The 22,474-nt window shown below is 48.5% G+C and overlaps 1 protein-coding gene, 1 long non-coding RNA gene and 2 pseudogenes across 2 annotated transcripts; 3 read left to right on the forward strand and 1 right to left on the reverse strand.

The window, feature by feature from the left end:
- LOC120708746 (acidic endochitinase SE2-like) lies at positions 1-1,384 on the forward strand. The gene is made up of 2 exons (XM_039994147.1): positions 1-572; positions 662-1,384. Exons 1-2 carry the CDS (start codon positions 82-84, stop codon positions 1,062-1,064), a joined length of 894 nt encoding a protein of 297 aa, XP_039850081.1. The 5' UTR covers positions 1-81; the 3' UTR covers positions 1,065-1,384.
- A 9,783-nt stretch (positions 1,385-11,167) lies between these two features.
- Positions 11,168-18,192, reverse strand: LOC120708749. The gene is made up of 3 exons (XR_005689472.1): positions 17,904-18,192; positions 12,469-12,600; positions 11,168-11,478 (listed from the first exon to the last, which is right to left on the reverse strand). It is a non-coding gene; the product is annotated as an uncharacterized LOC120708749 (long non-coding RNA).
- Positions 18,193-18,435: 243 nt separating this feature from the next.
- On the forward strand, positions 18,436-19,488 carry LOC120708747 (annotated as a pseudogene).
- Positions 19,489-20,175: 687 nt separating this feature from the next.
- LOC120708748 lies at positions 20,176-20,949 on the forward strand (annotated as a pseudogene).
- Positions 20,950-22,474: the final 1,525 nt, after the last annotated feature.

A 22,474-nucleotide genomic window follows, 5' to 3' on the forward strand; every position in this document is an offset into this window, starting at 1 on the left:
ATAGCTACTCAAGGCAAGCACATCCTTATTAGTAACACTAGCACACACTGTGTTGGGTTAGGTTAGTCGCTTGCTCCAACCATGGCAGGCCGAGCTCTCATTCCCATCCAGCTCGCTACTACTCTCTTGTTGGCGCTCCTCGCCACGAGCCACGCCGGTGACATCGCCATATACTGGGGCCAGAACACGGGAGAGGCGACCCTGTCGGCGACGTGCGCGTCCCGCAAGTACCAGTTCGTCATCCTCGCCTTCGTCTTCCAGTTCGGCCAGGGCCGGGCGCCGAAGCTGGACCTGTCCGGCCACTGCGACGCCTCGTCGGGCGGCTGCGCCGTCCTGAGCAGCGACATCCGCTCGTGCCAGCGCCGCGGCGTCAAGGTCCTGCTCTCCATCGGCGGCGGCGTTGGCAACTACGGCCTGTCCTCGCCCGCGGACGCGCGGCTGGTGGGCGCGTACCTCTGGAACAGCTACCTCGGCGGCTCGTCGTCGTCGCGCCCCCTCGGCGATGCCGTCCTCGACGGCATCGACTTCGACATCGAGCTCGGCAGCGGCAAGTTCTGGGACAACCTCGCCAAGTAAACTCTCGCCGCAGCCGCCTGCTGCTCATCGCTGCATGTTCGTTTCATGCATGCGCACATCTGCTCATGCTCTGGTTGCATTGCAGGGACCTCAAGGACATGGGCAAGAACGCCGGCACGGCGGTGCTGCTGAGCGCGGCGCCGCAGTGCCCGTTCCCGGACCAGTGGGACAGCGGCGCGATCGACACGGGGCTGTTCGACTTCGTGTGGGTGCAGTTCTACAACAACCCGGAGTGCCAGTTCAGCTCGGGGCGCAGCGCGTTTCTGGCCGCGTGGAAGCAGTGGGAGTCGGTGCCGGCGGGGAAGATCTTCCTGGGCCTGCCGGCCTCCAAGGACGCGGCGGGCACCGGGTTCGTGCCCGCGGGCCAGCTCACGTCGCAGGTGCTGCCGCTCATCAGGGGCTCCTCCAAGTACGGCGGCGTCATGCTCTGGTCCAAGTTCTACGACGACCGCACGGGCTACAGCTCCGCCATCAAGAGCCACGTCTGATAGACAGATACTACTACGGCACAAGCTCTAGGAACTCGGCAAGCGTGCATGTTTTGCATGCGTTGACTTGTACGTGCGTGTTCGTGTTCGATCTTGTTTCGAAGTGTCACCCGTAGTTGGGAGACCGTGTGTTCTGTAGTAGAGCGAGGAAAATATCAGGTTTGCTATTGTTCAGTCACCATCCTAGTTCCAAGGCCCCTAGATCAGCAAATAAGTAGTGTAGAGTCGTAGAGATCATTCCTCAATCCTCATTTCTGATTTTTGTTTGTGTATTGCGAAAATAAATTAGATAGTCCTATTCCCAACGGACCACTTGGATTCCTCGGCTATTTAGGTATCTTCATCCAAATCCTAATTCCAGTAATTGAATATTTTCACCAAATGCACATCACTATCGATACATATGGTGTACTCCCTCCGTTCCAAATTACAAGACATCGTAAGAATCTTGGAGAGTCAAAGCAATCTCAAGTTTGACCAAGATTATAGAGAGAAATATAAGAATTTATGATATTAAATTGATGTACTATGAAAATATAACTAATAAAAAAATCTAATGGTACTTAGTTTATATAATAAATGTTATTATTCTATTATATAAATTTGGTCAAACAAAAAAATTATGACTCTCCAAGATTGTTGGAATATCTTATAATTTGAAACGGAGGGGGTATCATTTAAGGGAACATATCATGTGCAAACCAACTCCTTCGTGCAAACTATACAAACTCCAATCTGGACCACCAGATCAACATCTAAGGGGACCTAACCAATTAAGCTACTCTAAGGTCGCATTCATTTTACATTTTGTGAGCGAATAATAAATCAATGTGGTGTGAAGTTTCTAGGTCATGAATGCAGATTCTAATTTTTTTTCTCAAGTTTTCAGAATGTCACTCTAAGCTGCTTGGACAAGTATATTTATGATGTCTTTGTTAGAAATCTAGGCAATTTTCGGTATATTTTAATTCCAAAATTAGATGTATAAACTAGCAATATTTCTATGACTTTAAGGAGTAAAAGAAAACATGTGAACATGTTTATACTTATCACACATATAAGCATAAACAATATAAATAACCAAAGTTTTAGGGAGTACCCTAAAGCGGGGCCGTTGCCGGAGGCATTGGCTGCGCTGTTACCAACTGGAGTAGACATCTACTCGGTTGGCCTCAGTCGAAGTAGTCGAACTAAATCGGTGCAGGAAGATGTTCGCAGTGCAGTCCCACGAACGGTCACCAAGATGTAGTCGACGTAGTTGTTCGGCTCGTCCACCAGGAAGTAGTCGTACAATCGGGTAAAGCCTTAGTATTTTTGAGCAGTCACGCTAAAGCGTTACCCAAAAACCTGATTGCCCGCCTATCCCGTGCAGGATCTCAAGGCGAGCAAGGTTTCGGAGGCCTGCTCACGCTAATTCTGTGCGCGCAGAGATTAGCGTTGGGGAACTCAGTTGTTGCAACTGGAGAGGGAGAAGAGAGGAGCCGAGTTGCCTCAGTGCTCTGGTGCAGGATGGATGAGGGGCATGGCACTCCTTATATAGTGACTCAGGTGCTCAGGTTCGTTGAACCTGGACACCATCAGAGTCATTTAGGTGATGCGGTTATGGCCATTAATTACAGATTTAATTGCACGTTTAATCGCACGATTAATTGCTGTCAACGGCAAAATAGCCATCACATCACACCGCGCCGCGCCGCGCCGCGCCGCGCCGCGCCGCGCCTCGCCCTCGGCCTCGGCCTCGGCCACGGCCACGGCCACGGCCACGGCCATGGCCCGGCCCGGCTCGGCGAGGCGAGCGAGCGCGCGCGCGCGTGTGGTTCACCGTCCTCCTCTTACCGGCTTCACAAGTGGTGTACAAGAAGTCCACCTTTTAAGTCGGTTGAGATCCTCCTCAATTCCCGGTACGGAATTAAACATTGATTCCCTAGCATTAATAGTGGGCTTTAAATTCTTTTATTGCTTTAGAATAAATGGGCCAAGCCCATTACTCCAACAATCCCCACCAAGAAATTCAAGCCACACTAGAAATACCCTCATTCTCTCTTTGATATACCAGTATTCGACAGAGACTGTTAAGTTGAACTTCCATCTAGGACAAAGGCTACACTTATTCACAACTGTGCAATGGACTATGCCTTGAATTGCCAGTTTTGTGCAAACAAGTTTGACCAGAGCCCTACACTGGTACTAGGCTGCAAAAGCATCCCCGCGGTTTGGAGCTTATAAGTCATACTCCAGGCCCTTCATGAGTTTCTAGAGAATACCCAATTCTCATAGACCATGACCAGTGGTCAAACTCATATAGGTGTGTTCCTTTCAGATGTTCTGTAGGACAACATCTTTTGTTTCAAGAAAACAACTCATTTGTTTAAAAGAAACCACCTGGCACACATTAAGGTATAGACCAACCTGCCATACAGATTAGAAGAGAAATGCACCTTATACACGGAATGAGCCCTTTTCACAAAGGTTCTCTTCTCACAGTCAGACTTTAGTTTTGTTTCACCATCCTAATTCACGGGATCTCCGATCACATAGGACAGGTTTCCACTATAGAATGACTCACGTGGGTCTCAAGCCCAATTCCATAGATGCATTGTCTATCACATTTCGTGAAAGACCCTTTGTAAACTGATCTGCCAGATTTTTAGCCGTCTGAACATAGTCCAGGGCTATAACTCCGGAGTTTCTCAATTTTCTGACAGATTTCAACCGCCTTTTCACATGTCTAGATGACTTCATGTTATCCTTTGAACTATTCACCTTGACAATTACCGTTTGATTGTCACAGTTCATTAGGATTGCCGGTAATGGTTTTTCAACTATCGGCAAGTCCATAAGGAGCTCACGAAGCCACTCAGCCTCAACAGTGGCGGTATCTAATGCTGTGAGTTCTGCTTCCATAGTTGACCTCGTTAAGATGGTCTGCTTGCAAGACTTCCAGGAAACAGCTCCACCACCAAGTGTAAACACATATCCACTTGTGGCCTTTATCTCATCAGCATCAGAAATCCAATTTGAATCACTATACCCTTCTAGTACCCTTGGGTACCCGGTGTAGTGAATTCCATAGTTCATTGTCCCCTTCAGATAGCGCATTACTCTTTCAAGACCCTTCCAATGATCATCTCCCGGGTTTGAAACAAACCGGCTCAGTTTGCTTACAGCAAACGAGATATCAGGTCTTGTAGCGCTCGCTAAATACATTAATGAACCAATGATCTGAGAATATCTCAGCTGATCTCGCATTATCCTTTTGTTCTTTCTAAGAATTAAACTGGCATCATATGGTGTTGAGACAGGTTTATAGTCACTATAACCAAAGCGACTTAACACCTTCTCCACATAGTGAGACTGTGTAAGAATCACCCCACCATTGATCTCTTTTACCAGCTTTATATTAAGGATAACATCAGCTTCTCCCAGATCCTTCATCTCAAAATTTTGAGATAAAAACTCTTTGACTTCCTTAATCACATTAAGGCTAGTGCCAAAGATCAGTATGTCATCCACATACAAACACAAAATCACTCCTTCAGCCCCACCATAGCGATAGTACACACATCTGTCAGCTTCGTTCACAACAAAGCCGGCAGAGGTCAAAGTTCTATCAAACTTTTCATGCCACTGCTTAGGCGCTTGCTTGAGACCATATAAAGATTTTAACAACTTACAAACCATTCCTTCTTGACCCTTTGATACAAACCCATCCGGCTGATCCATATAGATCTCCTCTTCTAACTCTCCATTGAGGAAAGCCGTCTTAACGTCCATCTGATGAACGAGAAGACCATAAGAGGCTGCCAAGGAAAGTAACACTCGAATTGTGGTCAATCGGGCAACTGGTGAATAAGTGTCAAAGAAATCTTCTCCTTCTTTTTGTGTATAACCCTTGGCCACAAGCCTAGCCTTGTACTTTTCAATAGTACCATCTGGCCTAAGCTTTTTCTTGAACACCCACTTGCATCCAACCGGTTTACATCCATAAGGACGTTCAACGACCTCCCAGGTTCCATTAGACATAATAGAATCTATCTCACTCCTTACTGCTTCCTTCCAATAGTCAGCATCAGGAGATGAATATGCCTCTTCAATGGTTCTGGGTGTATCATCTATGAGGTATACAATGAAATCATCACCAAAAGACTTTACAGTCCTTTGTCTCTTGCTCTTTCTCGGAGCATCATTGTTATCCTCCTCAGAATTTTCTACAAGTGTATGTTCATTGTGTTCTATCGGCTCAGCAGAGCCATCATCCTTGATGAACTCTTGCCTAGATGAACTTGTTTCATCTCTCATGGGAAAAATGTTTTCAAAAAATGTAGCATCTCTGGACTCCATTATAGTACCAACATGCATGTCAGGTACTCCAGATTTCACTATTAAAAATCTATATCCAACGCTGTGAATAGCATAACCTAGAAAGATACAATCCACAGTTTTAGGTCCAAGCTTACGTTTCTTGGTTATTGGCACACTCACTTTTGCCAAACAACCCCATGTACGTAAGTATGACAGTGTTGGCCTTTTCTTCTCCCATTCCTCGAAAGGAGTTATCTCTTTATTCTTTGTAGGAACACGGTTTAGGACATGACATGCAGTCAATATAGCCTCACCCCACCATTCCTTGGAAAGTCCCGCTGTATCTAACATGGCGTTAACCAAATCCGTTAGAGTGCGGTTCTTTCTTTCGGCAACCCCATTTGACTGAGGTGAATAGGGAGGCGTCCTCTCATGAATAATACCATGTTCCTCGCAAAATAAAGTGAATAAATTTGAGAAATACTCGCCACCACGATCTGACCTAACTCTTTTGATCTTTCTCTCAAGTTGGTTTTCTACTTCAGCTTTATAGATTTTAAAGTAGTGTAAAGCTTCATCTTTTGACTTCAACAAATAGATGTAACAAAATCTAGAACTATCATCAATCAAAGTCATGAAATATTTTTTACCACCTTTTGTCAACACTCCATTCATTTCGCACAAATCGGAATGAATTAATTCTAAGGGTGCCAAGCTCCTTGCCTCCGCGGTCTTATGAGGCTTACGAGATTGTTTTGATTCAACACATACATGACACTTAGAATTTTTGACAAAAGTGAACTTTGGAATTAAGCTCAAATTAGCTAAGCGCATCATACAACCAAAATTAACGTGACAAAGCCTCGAATGCCAAACATTTATTTCATCAACGTTAATAACATTGTATGCAATTTTATTACAAACATCTGACAAAGAAAGACGGAACAAACCTCCGCTTTCATAACCTTTTCCAACAAAAGTACCAAACTTAGACAAGATACATTTATTGGACTCAAAGACTAATTTGAAACCATCTCTACACAGTAGAGAGCCGCTGACTAAATTCTTCTTGATGGTGGGGACATGCTGCACGTTCTTCAGCTGCACGGTCTTCCCCGAAGTAAACTTCAGATTTACCGTACCAACACCAAGAACACGCGCATGTGATCCGTTCCCCATCAGCAAGGAGGAAGTCCCGCCGGTCTGGTAAGAAGAGAACAAAGAAGCATCAGCACAAACATGAATATTAGCACCAGTATCAACCCACCACTCGGGTGAACCAAAGACTGAAAGAACAGTAGGTAATAAATTACCGTACCCCGAAGTTCCTCCAGGCTCGCTAATAACCATGTTGGCGGAGTTGTTGCCTTTGCGGTTCGGACACTTTGCAGCAAAGTGATCCGTACTAGCGCACACATAGCAAGCTCCCGTCTTCTTCTTCTTCTTAAAAGTGGTTGTCTTCTTAGTCTTTGGTTGGTTCTGCGGTGGCTTTTTCTTGTTCTTGTTGGAGTTGTTCTTCTGAACAAGATTGGCACTTGAAGCACCAACAACTCCTTTCCCACGTATGTCCTTTGCTCTCGCCTTCTCCTCAACATCAAGAGTCCCTATGAGTCCATCTATTGTGAACTCCTGTCTCTTATGTTTTAGAGAAGTAGCAAAGTCCCTCCAAGAAGGTGGCAGCTTAGAGATTATACCTCCAGCCACAAACTTATTGGGTAACACACATGGGGACTCTTTGCTGCAATTTTTGAGATCTTTTGCCAGAGTATGTATTTCATGAGCCTGTTCCACTACAGAACGGTCTTCGACCATCCTGTACTCAAGGAACTGCTCCATGATATACAACTCACTCCCGGCGTCAGATACTCCATATTGAGCCTCAAGAGCATCCCACAAAGCTTTGCCAGTTGGCAGCCGGATATAAGAATCCACCAGGTTATCACCGAGAACACTAATGATCAAGCCTCGAAAGAGGATATCAGCCTCATCGAACGCACTCCCTTCCTCTGGAGAGAATTGTTCAGGCTTACCCTCTTTCACATGGATCACTCTCGATAGTGTTAACCACAGTATAAGCCGCTCTTGCCAACGTTTGTAATTTGAACCATCAAAAGGTGATGGTTTGATTGATGCAGCAAAGCTAGATACCGAAAGCCTATTAACACATTCAGGTTTTTGGAATGTTAGAAATCTAGGCAATTTTCGGTATATTTTAATTCCAAAATTAGATGTATAAACTAGCAATATTTCTATGACTTTAAGGAGTAAAAGAAAACATGTGAACATGTTTATACTTATCACACATATAAGCATAAACAATATAAATAACCAAAGTTTTAGGGAGTACCCTAAAGCGGGGCCGTTGCCGGAGGCATTGGCTGCGCTGTTACCAACTGGAGTAGACATCTACTCGGTTGGCCTCAGTCGAAGTAGTCGAACTAAATCGGTGCAGGAAGATGTTCGCAGTGCAGTCCCACGAACGGTCACCAAGATGTAGTCGACGTAGTTGTTCGGCTCGTCCACCAGGAAGTAGTCGTACAATCGGGTAAAGCCTTAGTATTTTTGAGCAGTCACGCTAAAGCGTTACCCAAAAACCTGATTGCCCGCCTATCCCGTGCAGGATCTCAAGGCGAGCAAGGTTTCGGAGGCCTGCTCACGCTAATTCTGTGCGCGCAGAGATTAGCGTTGGGGAACTCAGTTGTTGCAACTGGAGAGGGAGAAGAGAGGAGCCGAGTTGCCTCAGTGCTCTGGTGCAGGATGGATGAGGGGCATGGCACTCCTTATATAGTCGAGTCATTTAGGTGATGCGGTTATGGCCATTAATTACAGATTTAATTGCACGTTTAATCGCACGATTAATTGCTGTCAACGGCAAAATAGCCATCACACCGCGCCGCGCCTCGCCTCGCCTCGCCACGGCCACGGCCACGGCTCGGCGAGGCGAGCGAGCGCGCGCGCGCGTGTGGTTCACCGTCCTCCTCTTACCGGCTTCACAAGTGGTGTATAAGAAGTCCACCTTTTAAGTCGGTTGAGATCCTCCTCAATTCCCGGTACGGAATTAAACATTGATTCCCTAGCATTAATAGTGGGCTTTAAATTCTTTTATTGCTTTAGAATAAATGGGCCAAGCCCATTACTCCAACAGTCTTATAGATGGTCTCTTGTATAGTTACAAAATCTTAAGGCGAATATATACATAAATTATTTGAGTGTCTTTTTTAACGGTACCCTATCTATTATTATGTATTTTGTGCATGGAACAAGTAAACTGTGGAAGTAGCCTTAACTTAAGGGTTATTTGTGAAAATGACACCCAAATCATGCACGACATCAAGACGAGCCGCTGACATGTGGGGTCCAAGACTTCTTATTAGTGGGGTATTGGCACACGAATTGTTTTTCTTTTTTCAATTGCTTTCTCGACAACTAATGCACTTGCCTTTTTTCAGTCGTATAATGCTTCAGACATGTTGAGTTGAGCTGTCTACGCACGCCTTTGGGCTATGAGGACTTTTGTCAAGGAAGAATCATTTAAGCATTATATTTTATCCAGCTGAATTCAGCATGAGTGAGGTGGCATTACGAGCCACACATGTTCTTGTGCTGTACTGGAGCGCACTATTGTTTGCAAGCTCTTTGTAACAGCGAATGCCCTATGTTACCGATACATTTGACGTATTAAATATAGACTAATAACAAAATAAATTACAAATTTCGTCTGTAAACTGCAAAATGAATTCATTGAGCCTAATTAATTCGTCATTAGCAAATGGTTACTGTAGCACCACATTATCAAATTATGGCGCAATTAGACTCAAAAGATTTGTCTCGCAATTTACACGCAAAATGTGCAATTTATTTTTTTATCCACATTTCATACACCATGCATGTGTCCAAATTAATGTGGCATTTTTGACTAAAATTTTTTGGGATCTAAACAAGACACTCAATACTGCCAAACCTTTGCGCATGCTGAATTTTAAATTGCGGTGGAGCCTCTGCTGTCGCAATCTGCTTTCTGCTGAAAATGAATCGCCGTTTCCTTTTTTTTTCGCCGCTGTGTCTGGCCCTGACATCAATCGAGCTGTATTCTTCATCAAGCTGAAGTTTCAAATGACAGAAACTGAAAAGGAAGCAAGCAGCAGGCCCAGTTGGGGAGGGGGGGGGGGGGTTCGGCCGGCTGTCGGTTCCTCTGTCCAGGGGCACTGCAAGCTAACTAGTCTCCTCAGTGCGTGCTGGCCCATCCCTAAAGGTTGGTTAATCCTTGGATTAGCGACAGGTTTGGGGGGTTTCCTGGCCTTACCCGCCGAGTAGTCCGAAGATGCGTGACTGTCTTGACGTCGCTTTGTCAATCAAACAGTTCTGCTGAACTTGTCCCCTTCTCTGTCCGGGGGTGTGTTTAGTTGCGAAAACTTCGTGAACAAGTTGTTGTAGTATGTTTCGGTTTTATTTAGTAACTATTGTCCAACCATGAAGTAATTAGTCTCAAAAGATTCGTCTCGTCATTTACAATCAAATTATGCAATTAGTTATATTTTTTAACTACATTTAATATTCTATACATATATCGTAAGATTCGATGTGATGTACGTCAGTGAAAAATTTTAAGAACTTTTCGCGGAACTAAACACAGCCTAAGTTGAGCGGAGGACGGCAGGAGGATGATGGTACTCTCGGGCTCGCTATCCAAACAAACATCCGAGTCACCTCCGTCACCGGCAGAGTCACATTGGATCTCCGGCTGTGTTTAGTTCCAAAAATCAAAATTCTAAATTTTTTTTTCCGGCACATGTATGAAGATTTAAATCTAGACGAAATAAAAAACGTATTGCGACTGTTGGCTGTAAATCGCGAGACGAATCTAATGAACCTAATTAGGCTGTAATTAGACACTAAATTGCTACAATAACACTACAGTAAACAACCTCTAATGATAGATTAATTAGACTCATTAGATTCGTCTCGCGATTTACAGACGAGTTCTGTAATTATTTTTATGATTAGTCTGTATTTAATATTTCAAATGTAAAAATATGCTCTTTCAAAAATTTTACGGGAGACAACTAAACGCGACCTCGGAAAATTGCACAGGCCTTTGGAAATGGACATCAGTCACATCACCAAGGCCACCTTCACCTTGGTTGCGAATTGCGATTAGCAGGGCGTGCAGGGAATGCCTCGTCGGAAACGCATTATCGAGCGATTCCGCAGAGGCGAGCTTGGAGAGAAATGGTCGCCGCACTTGGCCGCGCGCTCAGTGGAAGCCGCCGTTCTGAGCCCGACGATCCGCGCGCATGGGTCAGCGGTCAACCACTGCCGACGCATCACCGTCGCCTGCAAGAGTATGATATTGACAATGCCCTGCTCTCGACGATAAGTCCCGAATCTCGACCACAAATTGCGCTACCTCGATCGTGCCCGGTCAACTTGTGACGGCTAGCACACCTAACGGATGATGGAGTCGTAGACTCTACAACTCAACTGCGCTGCCGCTAGTTGCGCACCATGCACGTTGCTCAACGGATTCATCGGCTATATAAACACCAGGAACCTTGAAGCATAATTCAACCTTGAGAGCACTGCCACTGCATGTGACGGAACTGCCAAATTAAAACTCTCAATTAAGCGTAATGGCTGTCATTTAAACACATCGGGCGCATTAACTTAATGGTTTAATTTGACAGTCCTTTCTCAGCTCACGTCCCGATCGAAACAACACCGATAGTCTCATGCGAAGATGAGCGCAGATGGTACAAACACGACATACATTTGAAAATACAGCAATATACATATGACCCTACCATAAGTTTTACAAACCAAATTTGAATACATACATAATTTTTATACACTTTACCTTGCTGGAACCAAGGTTTGAATAGAAAAAAAGACCTACAACTATGCCACTGCTTCTAGCACTGCCTATGCCCAACCGGCCACACCAGTCCACGGATAGATCGGGCGGCCGATCAAAAACAAACGGGATGTACACCCAGCCCACAAGTGTACCCCGATGAGTCCCCTAACTAAGTATCCGGCTCCACAACCTTCCATCCCTCTGCGTCCCGGCGGATGAACTTAACGCAGCAGGGACAGAAGTCTACGTCTGAGTGTCCTGAAATAATGTTTCAACAAAAGCCCTGAGCAACTAATACTCAGCAAGACTTACCCGACCAGTGGGTATAACTTAGCCCACATATCTAGACATGCAAGACCTTCTGGCTGGTGGTTATTTTGCAGAAAAAAACTCCTAAAATGAGTCCTTATTTTTTCCTATTTTTAGCTCCAAATTCTATATGCTAAAATCATCAACTAGTATTTGCACCTGCTAAGCAATCGTAACAAATTTGGAGTAATAATTCATGATAATCATTTCCAATCATCACTTAAATTCCATATAGCATTACTACGATGCGGTGCTGCGATCAAGGTGCTCATATTCGAGAGCGACTGACGGCGAATCTATCTGCTTTAACCTTGCAAGGTGAACCCAACTAACACGACACGCGTATGCTCCGTCGGACAACACGCACCAACCATTCCCCTCCCCGCCTCGAATTACAGGAACCAGCCCAACGACATATGGTTAGCCGAGCTCAATGTGAGACCACCAAAAGTAAACATATGCATCCCCAATTCTCCGCGACTACTCGACCACCCCAGGAGTTGGGTGTGGGTTCCTATACTTTCGAAGCAAGACAATACTCGGCTTACCGGTTTCGACTACCTCCTACTCCCGGCATGCGGCTAGTACAATTCAAACTCGATCACAGGGCCAGACAACGGACGGTCCTTAACCGACACAGACGGGGCTAACCTTTCCCCGCCCGGTCTCCAAATTTCCATATCCCATATCAAGTTCAACTACTCAAGTACTGGAATATAAATATACCCTATATCTCGCGAGTGACCATAATTACTCGGCTTCTACCGGGATCTTTTAAGCACAGCATCTCTATCGTCCTATACATACTAGTATAACTCAAGGGAACCTATGGATCATGCAACTAGGGTTCCAAACAACTCCTAGAACTTAATGCACAAGTAATAGAGACATATATAGGTATCATAAATTTGAAATAGTAGGATGTGCACCGGGGCTTACCTTTGGGCTGCTGCTCAGAGCTGGGGTCAGACGGTCCTTGGGCCGGTTTCTCACGCCTCTCCTCCTGGGCTTGCTCCGGCTGCTCATGTGGTGCCGCAATCACCTCATACACAACGTTCTCAACTGCGGATGCTATATGAATGCATATGAAATAATTGAGTGCAACCCAACTATATACCTACTATACTTCGAAATGAAATGTACGCCGGACTGTCCGCGCCCAAGTGGTGGACCGTCCGCGGTTCAACTCGGCAAACCCACCAGAACCACCAATGTTTCTGGAGAATTTCTATACTGGCTGGCGGACTCTCCGCTCACCTTTAGCGGACTGTCCGCAATATACCTACGCCAATCCACCAGAGACAACGACGTCTCTGGACAAATTTCTAATCCTACCGGCGGACCGTCCGGTCCCCCTTGGCGGACCGTCTGCAGTTCACTCTGCCAATCCACCAGAGACGACAACGTCTCTGGACAAAATTCTAGACTCTACGGCGGACTGTCCGCTCTCCAATAGCGGACTATCCGCAGTTCAACCCTGCGAAACCCACCAGAGACAACATCGTCTCTGGACAAATTTCGAACTCTACGGCGGACTGTCCGCTCTCCAATAGCGGACCGTCCGCAGTTCAATTCTGTGAAACCATCAGAGACAACAACTTCTCTAGACAACGTCTATCCTGACTTGCAGACTGTCCGGCCCTCCTAGGCGGACCGTCCGCGATTCCTGTCTTTTGACACCGCGCGCCGCCACCAGTGAGGTCGGCGCGACAGCGCGGCGCGCCGTTCCCGCCAACGGTGACCCGACCGATGGCGAGGCTAGCACTACACCATCTACTGGACGAGACGCACACGGGTATGGGTGATGCACGCGAAGAAATCAAGCCTAACCTAGTCGGCGACGTGCGGCCCGTGGCGATAAAAAGGACTTCTTCGAGAACGTGTATGGAAACAACTAGAACGTGGAGGAACGAGGGGAGCACGATCATTAGCGGGTTACTTACTGTCAATTCGAGCTCTTGGAAGAAATAAATGGTGGCCGGGCGATGGAGTTCCACGGTGACGTCGAGTTTGGGCGAAACTCCAACCAGCGGCCGGGGAATCCGGGATTCCCGGCGAGGTGGGGGTCGTGGCTGTGGTTTGAGGGGTTGAGGAGGAAGCTAGGGAGGTGGTAGAGCTTTGGGTGCAGTGGATTTGAAATCCATGGAGGGGAGCTCGCCGATTCGGCCGGCGAGCGGAAGGTGCTCAAACGTCGCCCATGGCGTCGGGATGGAAAGGGAGAGGGAACCGAGAGAGAGAGAGAGAGCGAGGGAGTAGGCTCGGGTGGGTGAAGGGGATGTGCACGCCTTCAATGCGGCGTATGGGATGGCCAGGGACGAGCTCGACGGTCGCCACGTGGCGGCGACCGACGAACCTCGGTCTCGGAGTGGTTGAAACAGGGCCGTCGCGGACCGTCCGCCGTCCCAAATGGACTGTCCGCGAGGCAGGGCGTTACAATCCTTCCCCCTAAAAGAAATCTCGTCCCGAGATTTTGATGGCGGTGCAAAAATTGAAACGAGAGCGAAATGTTAGGTACCTCGATAGGCTTGTAGCAACTCAGGACACTTGGATTGAACGAATTCTTCCATCTCCCAAGTAGCTTCCCGCTCGGAGTGATTGCTCCATTACACTTTATAGAAATCACTGGTTTCATTCAGAGTGACCCTGGTCTTGTGATCAACAATTTTGATTGGATACTCTGGATAGACAAGATCGGGCTCCAGTTGCAACTTCTCTATGGCAATCACCTTTTCTGGAGCACGGAGGCATTTTCTGAGCTGGGAGACATGAAAAATATTATGAACCGTGGATAATTGGGCAGGAAGCTCCAGGCGATATGCCACTGGCCCACACCGCTCAGTGATAAGAAAAGGCCCAACATAGCGAGGTGCGAGCTTTCCTTTCACCCCGAACCGTTGAACCCCCTTCATTGGAGATACCCACAAATAGACATGATCTCCCACTTGGAATGAGATAGCTTATCGTTTCTTGTCCGCATAACTCTTTTGGTGGGATTGTGCAATCTTCAAATTTTTCTGTATGGTCTGGACTTATTCTTCGGCTTCATGAACTATATCAGGGCCAAAGAAATTTCTCTCCCCTGCTTCCGACCAATTCAATGGTGTTCTGCACCTCTGTCCATATAATGCCTCAAAAGAAGCCATTTTGATACTCTCTTGATAGCTGTTGTTGTAAGAAAACTCTGCGAGTGGTAAACATTCATCCCACTTTTTAATGTAAGAGAGTACACAAGCTCGCAGCATATCTTCCAGAATTTGATTGATTCTTTCTGTTTGACCGTCAGTCTGAGGGTGATAGGCTGAACTACAAACAAGCTGAGTACCGAGAGCTGAGTGTAACTGCACCCAAAAGCGTGCAATAAATTGGGCACCACGGTCAGAAATAATAGTCCGACGTACCCCATGCAGACTAAGGATTCGACTGATATACAACTCATCATAATGTTGTGCTCGATAAATAGTCTTCACAGGTAGGAAATGGGCTGACTTCGTGAGACGGTCCACAATCACCCCAATAGAGTCATACCCTTTTGAGGTCTTGGGAAGCCCAACAATGAAATCCATACTAATATCTTCTCACTTCCATGATGGTATACTCAGGGGCTACAAGGGACCAGCTGATCTCAAATGACTCGCCTTCACCCTTTTACAAATGTCACACTCAGACACATATCTAGCAATTTCCCGCTTCATCCTTGTCCACCAGAAACGTTGTTTCAAATCTTGATACATTTTATTACTGCATGGGTGGATAGAATACCTAGAGAGATGGGCTTCATCAAGAATCTGCTTCCGTAGCTCCAAGTCCTTAGGTACCACCAGGCGACTATTGAACCATAACACACCCTCACTATCCCGGCGAAAACATGCAGCTTTAGGACCATTCTCCATAAGCCTCCGTCTAATCTTCTCCATGCCAGCATTATTTTTCTGAGCATCCACAATTTGATCCCAAAGTGTAAGTGCGAGGGTAATATTAGCAAGTGTGCCTTCAGGTACAATAACTAGATTTAATTTCTCCATCTCCTGACATAAGGTGGCATGCACCGCTGTGGCTGAGATGCAACTAGCTTTGCGGCTCAATGCATCGGCCACAACATTAGCCTTGCCCGGGTGATAATGAATCTCCAGGTTATAATCCTTGATTAGTTCCAACCACCGTCTCTGGCGCAAATTCAACTCACTCTGGGTAAAAATATACTTGAGACTCTTATGGTCTGAGTATATATGCACATGATTGCCTAGAAGATAATGGCGCCAGATTTTCAGTGCGTGTACCACTGCTGCCAGCTCCAAGTCATGAGTAGCATAATTCTCTTCATGCCGTCTGAGGGCTCTGGAAGCATAAGCAATCACCCGCTGGTCTTGCATGAGGACACAGCCGAGATCTGTACCTAATGCATTACACAAAAATGTCAAGGCCAGAGCAATATCTGGCTAAGCCAAAGGCAGGAATGAGAATATGGCCAAGACTCGTACATGATGCATCACAATAAACATCAAAAGGCCGAGTAGTGTCCGGCTGAGCCAAGACAGGGGCTGACGTCAATAACCTTCTCAAAGTCTGGAAAGCATGTTCACATTTGTCGTCCCAAACAAACTTTACCCCTTTCTTAAGCAATTCCGTCATGGACCTAGCAATTTTAGAGAAATCCGGAACAAACCGCCGGTAATAGCCTGCCAGCCCAAGGAAACTCCGAATCTTAGAAACAGACTCAGGAGTCTTCCAATTCAACACATCTTGAATTTTGCTAGGGTCCACTAAAATACCGTCCTCAGAGATAACATGGCCCAGGAATTGAACCCTTTTTAACCAGAATTCGCATTTGCTAAATTTGGCATATAACTTGTGCTCTCTGAGACGTTTGAGAACAATACGAAGATGCTCAGCATGTTCTTCTTCATTTTTGGAATAGATAAGAATGTCGTCAATGAAAACCATGACAAACTTATCCAACTCGGGCATGAACACCGAGTTCATGAGATACATAAAATGAGCAGGGGCATTTGTTAACCCAAACGACATGACCAGATATTCATAGAGCCCGTATCTGGTGGAGAAAGCCGTCTTGGGAATATCCTCAGCTCTAATCTTTATCTGATAATAACCAGAGCTGAGATCAATTTTTGAAAATATCTTGTCCCCGAATAGCTGATCAAACAGAATATCAATTCTGGGAAGTGGATATTTGTTATTGATTGTGACGGCATTCAGAAGTCTATAGTCCACACACAATCTGAGGCTTTGATCTTTCTTCTTAACAAAGAGTGTAGGACAACCCCAGGGTGAAGTGCTAGGGCGGATATACCCTTTATCAAGTAGTTCTTGCAATTACTTCTTTAGCTCTGCTAGCTCATTGGGTGGCATCCGATAAGGTCTCCTAGAGATGGGCGCCGTGCCCGGTTGCAACTCAATAACAAACTCCACATTGCGGTCAGGTGGCATGCCTGGCAGATCCTCCGGAAATACATCTAGATACTCACATACCACTGGTATGTCAGCCAAATTCTTGCCCACAACCTGATTCACCGTAGGAGTCACTGATATGTGATCCCTCAAGTTCAAGGTCATACTACCATGAATAGAAGATTTGATGTGCACAGATTGTGAGGTCGTGTCCAGAATAACTCCCTGACCCTCCATCCAGTTCATGCCCAATATAATATCTATCCTTTGTGTTGGCAACATTATCAGGGCTGTAGGAAAAATTTTCCATGCAAATGCAGGGGTACTTGCTTGACAAACTGATTAGTGATCAACTTTCCCCCAGTTGAGTGAATATGGTACGGCTTTGGCATGTTCTCTATCTTCAGCCCCAATCTAACCGCACATTCTTTGCTAATAAAAGTATGAGATGCCCCGGAATCAAATAATACTGTAACGGGTTGATCGTTTACTGAGAACGTACCCGCCATCACTGGAGCTCCCTCAGGAATACCCTCGAGGGTGGTGTAGTGCACTTGCCCCGGCTTGAAATGAGCCACGTTCTGCTTCTGGCTCTGCTGATCGGACTGCTGGCCCTACTTTGGTGGCATCGGGCAGTTCCGTGCAAAGTGCCCCGGCTGCCCACAGTTGTAACACGGAAACAAATTGGGGCGTACCCCCGGCTGCTGCACCCAGACCTTCTGCTCGCTCTGCTGAGGAACATGGGGCCTGACCGTCCCCTGAGCCTATGTGTACTGGGGTGGCCGATACCCCCACTGCTGCTGTGGCTGGTACTGAAAAGGGGCTCTCTGTGGGCCCGACTGTACCAAGCCTAACCTAGTCGGCGACGTGCGGCCCGTGGCGGTAAAAAGGACTTCTTCGAGAACGTGCGTGGAAACAACTAGAACGTGGAGGAACGAGGGGAGCACGAGCATTAGCGGCTTACTTACTGTCAATTCGAGCTCTTGGATGAAAGAAATGGTGGCCGAGCGATGGAGTTCCACGGTGACGTCGAGTTTGGGCGAAACTCCAACCGGCGGCCGGGGAATCCGGGATTCCCGGCGAGGTGGGGTTGTCGCTGTGGTTTGAGGGGTTGAGGAGGAAGCTAGGGAGGTGGTAGAGCTTTGGGTGCAGTGGATTTGAAATCCATGGAGGGGAACTCGCAGATTCGGCCGGAGAGCGGAAGGTGCTCAAACGTCGCCCATGGCGTCGGGATGGAGAGGGAGAGGGAACCGAGAGAGAGAGAGAGAGAGAGAGAGAGAGAGAGAGAGAGTGGGCACGGGTGGGTGAAGGGGATGTGCACGCCTTCAATGCGGCGTATGGGATGGCCAGGGACGAGCTCGACGGTCGGCATGTGGCGGCGACCGACGAACCTCGGCCTCGGAGTGGTTGAAATAGGGCCGTCGCGGACCGTCCGCCGTCCCAAACGGACTGTCTGCGAGGCAGGGCGTTACACTGCATACCAAGAACTCGAGGAAGAAGATGGCGAGATCTTTTCCGGCAATGCTGCTGGTCGCGGCGCTCGCGCTGGCGGGGCTAGCCGCGGAGCGCGCCCGGCGACATCGCCATCTACTGGGGCCAGAACGGCAACGAGGGCACGCTGGCGGAGACGTGCGCCACCGGCAACTACAAGTTCGTCAACGTGGCCTTCCTCACCACGTTCGGCAAGGGGCAGACGCCGGTGCTCAACCTGGCGGGCCACTGCAACCCGGCCACCAACGGCTGCACGGGCGTGGGCGCCGACATCAAGTCGTGCCAGAGCCGGGGCATCAAGGTCCTGCTCTCCATCGGCGGCGGCGTCGGCAGCTACGGCATGTCGTCCCCGGCCGACGCCAGGCAGGTCGCCGCCTACCTCTGGAACAACTACCTCGGCGGCGCGTCCAGCTCCAGGCCCCTCGGCGACGCGGTCCTCGACGGGATCGACTTCGACATCGAGGTCGGCGGGAGCCTGTACTGGGAGGACCTGGCCCGGTCCCTCAAGTCCTACTCCCGGCGGGGGCGCCGGCCGGTGTACCTCGCCGCGGCGCCGCAGTGCCCGTTCCCGGACGCGTCGCGGGGCACGGGGCTGTTCGACTACGTGTGGGTGCAGTTCTACAACAACCCGCCGTGCCAGTACAGCGCGAGCGCCGGCGTGGGCGGCCTGGCGCGCGCGTGGGCGCAGTGGGCGTCGATCAGGGCGGGGCGGGTGTTCCTGGGGCTCCCGGCCGCGCCCCAGGCCGCCGGCAGCGGGTTCGTGCCGACGAGCGACCTGGTGTCGCAGGTGCTCCCCGTGGTCAGGAACTCCACCAAGTACGGGGGCATCATGCTGTGGTCGAGGTTCTACGACGGGCTCACCGGGTACAGCGACGCGGTCAAATCCCAAGTGTGAGCTAAGGCTCGTGGCGTGTCGGCTCTCGGGCGTGTGTGGTGCACATGCGTCCATGTGCGTGGGCCGTGCGGGATCGTGCAGTGATGGGTATGAAAGAGCATGTGTCTTGGCTCTAGAGATCTCTATGATGTGCTTTGGCATGTACCATCTCCACTGATTCAGTGAACTGTGAGCAACATTGTTGTGACCACAACATACTGCAAGTCTGCAGCGTTTCTGGACGTGTACTGAGGCCTTTGGCTTGGCTTTCATGGATAGCCGGCTGCTCGTGGCATGCAGCGTGTCAGCGCTAAAGAAGGCATCATCTGCTCTGTGGCGGCATGGCACAGGGCCACCGATCTTACGTACAGTGTTCCGTTAGCGCGGCCGCAACATGTCGCGTATGCCTAGTTCCTCGGTGCCGAGTGCCGACTGCACCCACCGCTGCAACCCCCAGCTTCTGGCCCCCTGGCCGCTCCAGGGGACGCGCGGCAACGAAACAAGCCGATCGAGCCGAGAGTAAGCGACCAGGCAAGGCAATACCTCCAAAGTCTGCACTGCACCTTGCGAACCTGCGCGACACCTGTGGAACACTTTCTGATGCGGGCGTTCTACTTTCCCCCAGCACCTTCGCCTCGCCACCAATGGCCGTTTCCCAAGGCCATGGATCGGCATCGGCCAAGTTGAATGAAGCCAGGTTGCTTCTGGTTCAGGCGTGCTGCTCACAGCATCTAGTAGCACTCAGCCTTGCTTTTAAATACCGTAACGTGCAGAGCTCGTGTCACCGCTCCTCTGGTTGCCTTGGAACTCTTGTGCCCGTGCGCTCGCTCACCACTCACCAGGCATCGTGTCGAGGAGGTAAAAACTGGTAAGCGTTGATTGATTCCCACCGCACCCTTATTTTCTTCCTATCCTCTGTAAATTGTCAAATTTCCGATCTTGTTTGCAGACATCGTCAGCAAGGTCTCTCCGGGAAGGATCTGAAACTCTCAAGTATGGCGGCGGCTGCTGCTCCAGCAATGTGCTCCGTCCCCGCACCGCCGGGCGCCATGCGGTGCCGGGCCTTCTCCCCGCTGACCAGGACCGGCGCTGCCGCCCCGCGCATCGCGCCGCCGGGCCTCGCGCGCGCGGGCCGTCTCGAGGCGGTTCAGGGCGGCGGCGGCGGCCGCGCACAAGGTGAAGCTGGTGGGGCCGGACGGGTCGGAGAGCGAGCTGGAGGTGCCCGAGGACAACTACATCCTGGACGCCGGGATGGAGCTGCCCTTCTCGTGCCGCGCCGGGTCGTGCTCGACGTGCGCGGGGAAGCTGGCGTCCGGGGAGGTGGACCAGCCGGAGGGCTCGTTCCTGGACGACGCGCAGATGGCCGAGGGCTACGTGCTCACCTGCGTCGCCTACCCCAAGGCCGACTGCGTCATCTACACCCACAAGGTGACAAGGAGGAGGAAGTGCACTAGACGGATTGTTGGTGCTGCGAGTCCTGTTGCAGTGCGTACGTGGTTGAACACCTTATGTTCAGATCAGGGATTATGAGGTTCTTCAGTTGTACCTGTGTCGATGATCAGTGTGTTTGTTGAACGTTACTATGTAGAGTACGCTGTCTGTTCATACGTGATCATTGCAAGATGGACGCAACTAAAGAAAGTTCAGAATCGCTTGTGTACGTTTGCTACCAGCACGGATCAATTGCTTTCCTAAATTGTTTGACGGACGGGCCTGTCTGGGCCGGGAAGCATCTAATCACTAGGAAGATTGGGCCCGGGCCAACAAGATTTTTTTTTGAATGGGGCCCAACAAGATTTAGTAGACCTTTATTACAACTTCGCTAGGTTTTCGGCCCAAAGAAAAACGCCCAGGTGTGGCGTTGTGTCAGTGTCTCCAAAAACGAAAACAGAGAGAAAAGATAGAAAAAGAAATGAAAGAAAGACGGGTTAATTGGATTCATGCCATTACAATTATCCGAGTTCACTAATATGCCATTCCTATTCATCATATTTGAACCGTGTGTTGTCGGTCGAAACCCACCGGCGAGCAGCGACAGGCAACACGAAGAGCCGGGAGGTTGCCGGGGCGCTGGCAGGCACTGCTCCCTCGTCGACGGCCCGCAATTCCAGCACACGCCGCGGCTTATGAAGACGCAGAGCATGCCACCTGACCTATACCCGATCAGGAAGGTGCGAACGTGCTTGCAACGATTAGCCTGCATACACAAACACGTGGAAACGTAAGTCCGAGCCGTGGTCGGCTCCCCGGGACGACTCTTGCATCGGCTTTAAGGAGCCGATCGAGTCCCGGTGTCAGATTGGATCTGTTTACATCCGGATATTGATAAATAAAGCGAATAACTGTAAAGCTGCTTCAATTAAATTTAATTAATCTAATCCACGATGATAAAAGATTCACTGCTAGATCGGAACATCCTACACGTGACTGGGCCTAATCAACGTAACAGATAACTAAACCATAACCCATAACCCAAAACAGAGGCCTAAGAACTAGCAAGAGCCGATTCCCGGAACAATCCCTATTAAGGCTAAGATAAAGCATCTAGTACACCACCGGATCATCCAACCCGTTTGCAAGGCTTAATCTAACAGATATTACGCCAACTCTTAGAGATAAGAGCAAACCATAACAGATTAGATCTACTAGACGTAAAAGAAGCAGGGTGTTGCCTTTACGCAGCTAACTCTATGCAACAAGAGCTAGCATAAGACGATGACATGATCGCGTAAAGACAACATGATATTCGTAGATGATAAGCAACAAAGCACAACAGATCTACTAAAAGCCATGCTACGAACATCGAGATAACTAGTACTACTCGCCATAAAAAACGCTTCAGTACGAGTAATACCAAGGTAAAAGCAAGAACAACGCTGCCCTGATCGCGAGAAGCGATCAGGGCAGCATGGCACTTACTTGGATGAAACCCTAAGATTAGGGGTGGCGATGCACCGAGATTGTTGTTTTGCGAGACGTGATGACGTTCTTTTTTTCATGAATAACATAGGGTACATATTTATAGTCCGGAGACTTGGGAAACAATCTAAACTAATCTTGTCCCGATCGGACTCTATCTCTAATCTTAAACTAAATCTAAAGATACATGGCCCATGTGGCCCAAATGCTCACGCAGGAGCCGATTTACAAGCCTTCTTCAATCTTCTGCTTTAA

This window comes from Panicum virgatum, chromosome 5K (assembly GCF_016808335.1).
Source record: "Panicum virgatum strain AP13 chromosome 5K, P.virgatum_v5, whole genome shotgun sequence".
NCBI lineage: Eukaryota > Viridiplantae > Streptophyta > Magnoliopsida > Poales > Poaceae > Panicum > Panicum virgatum.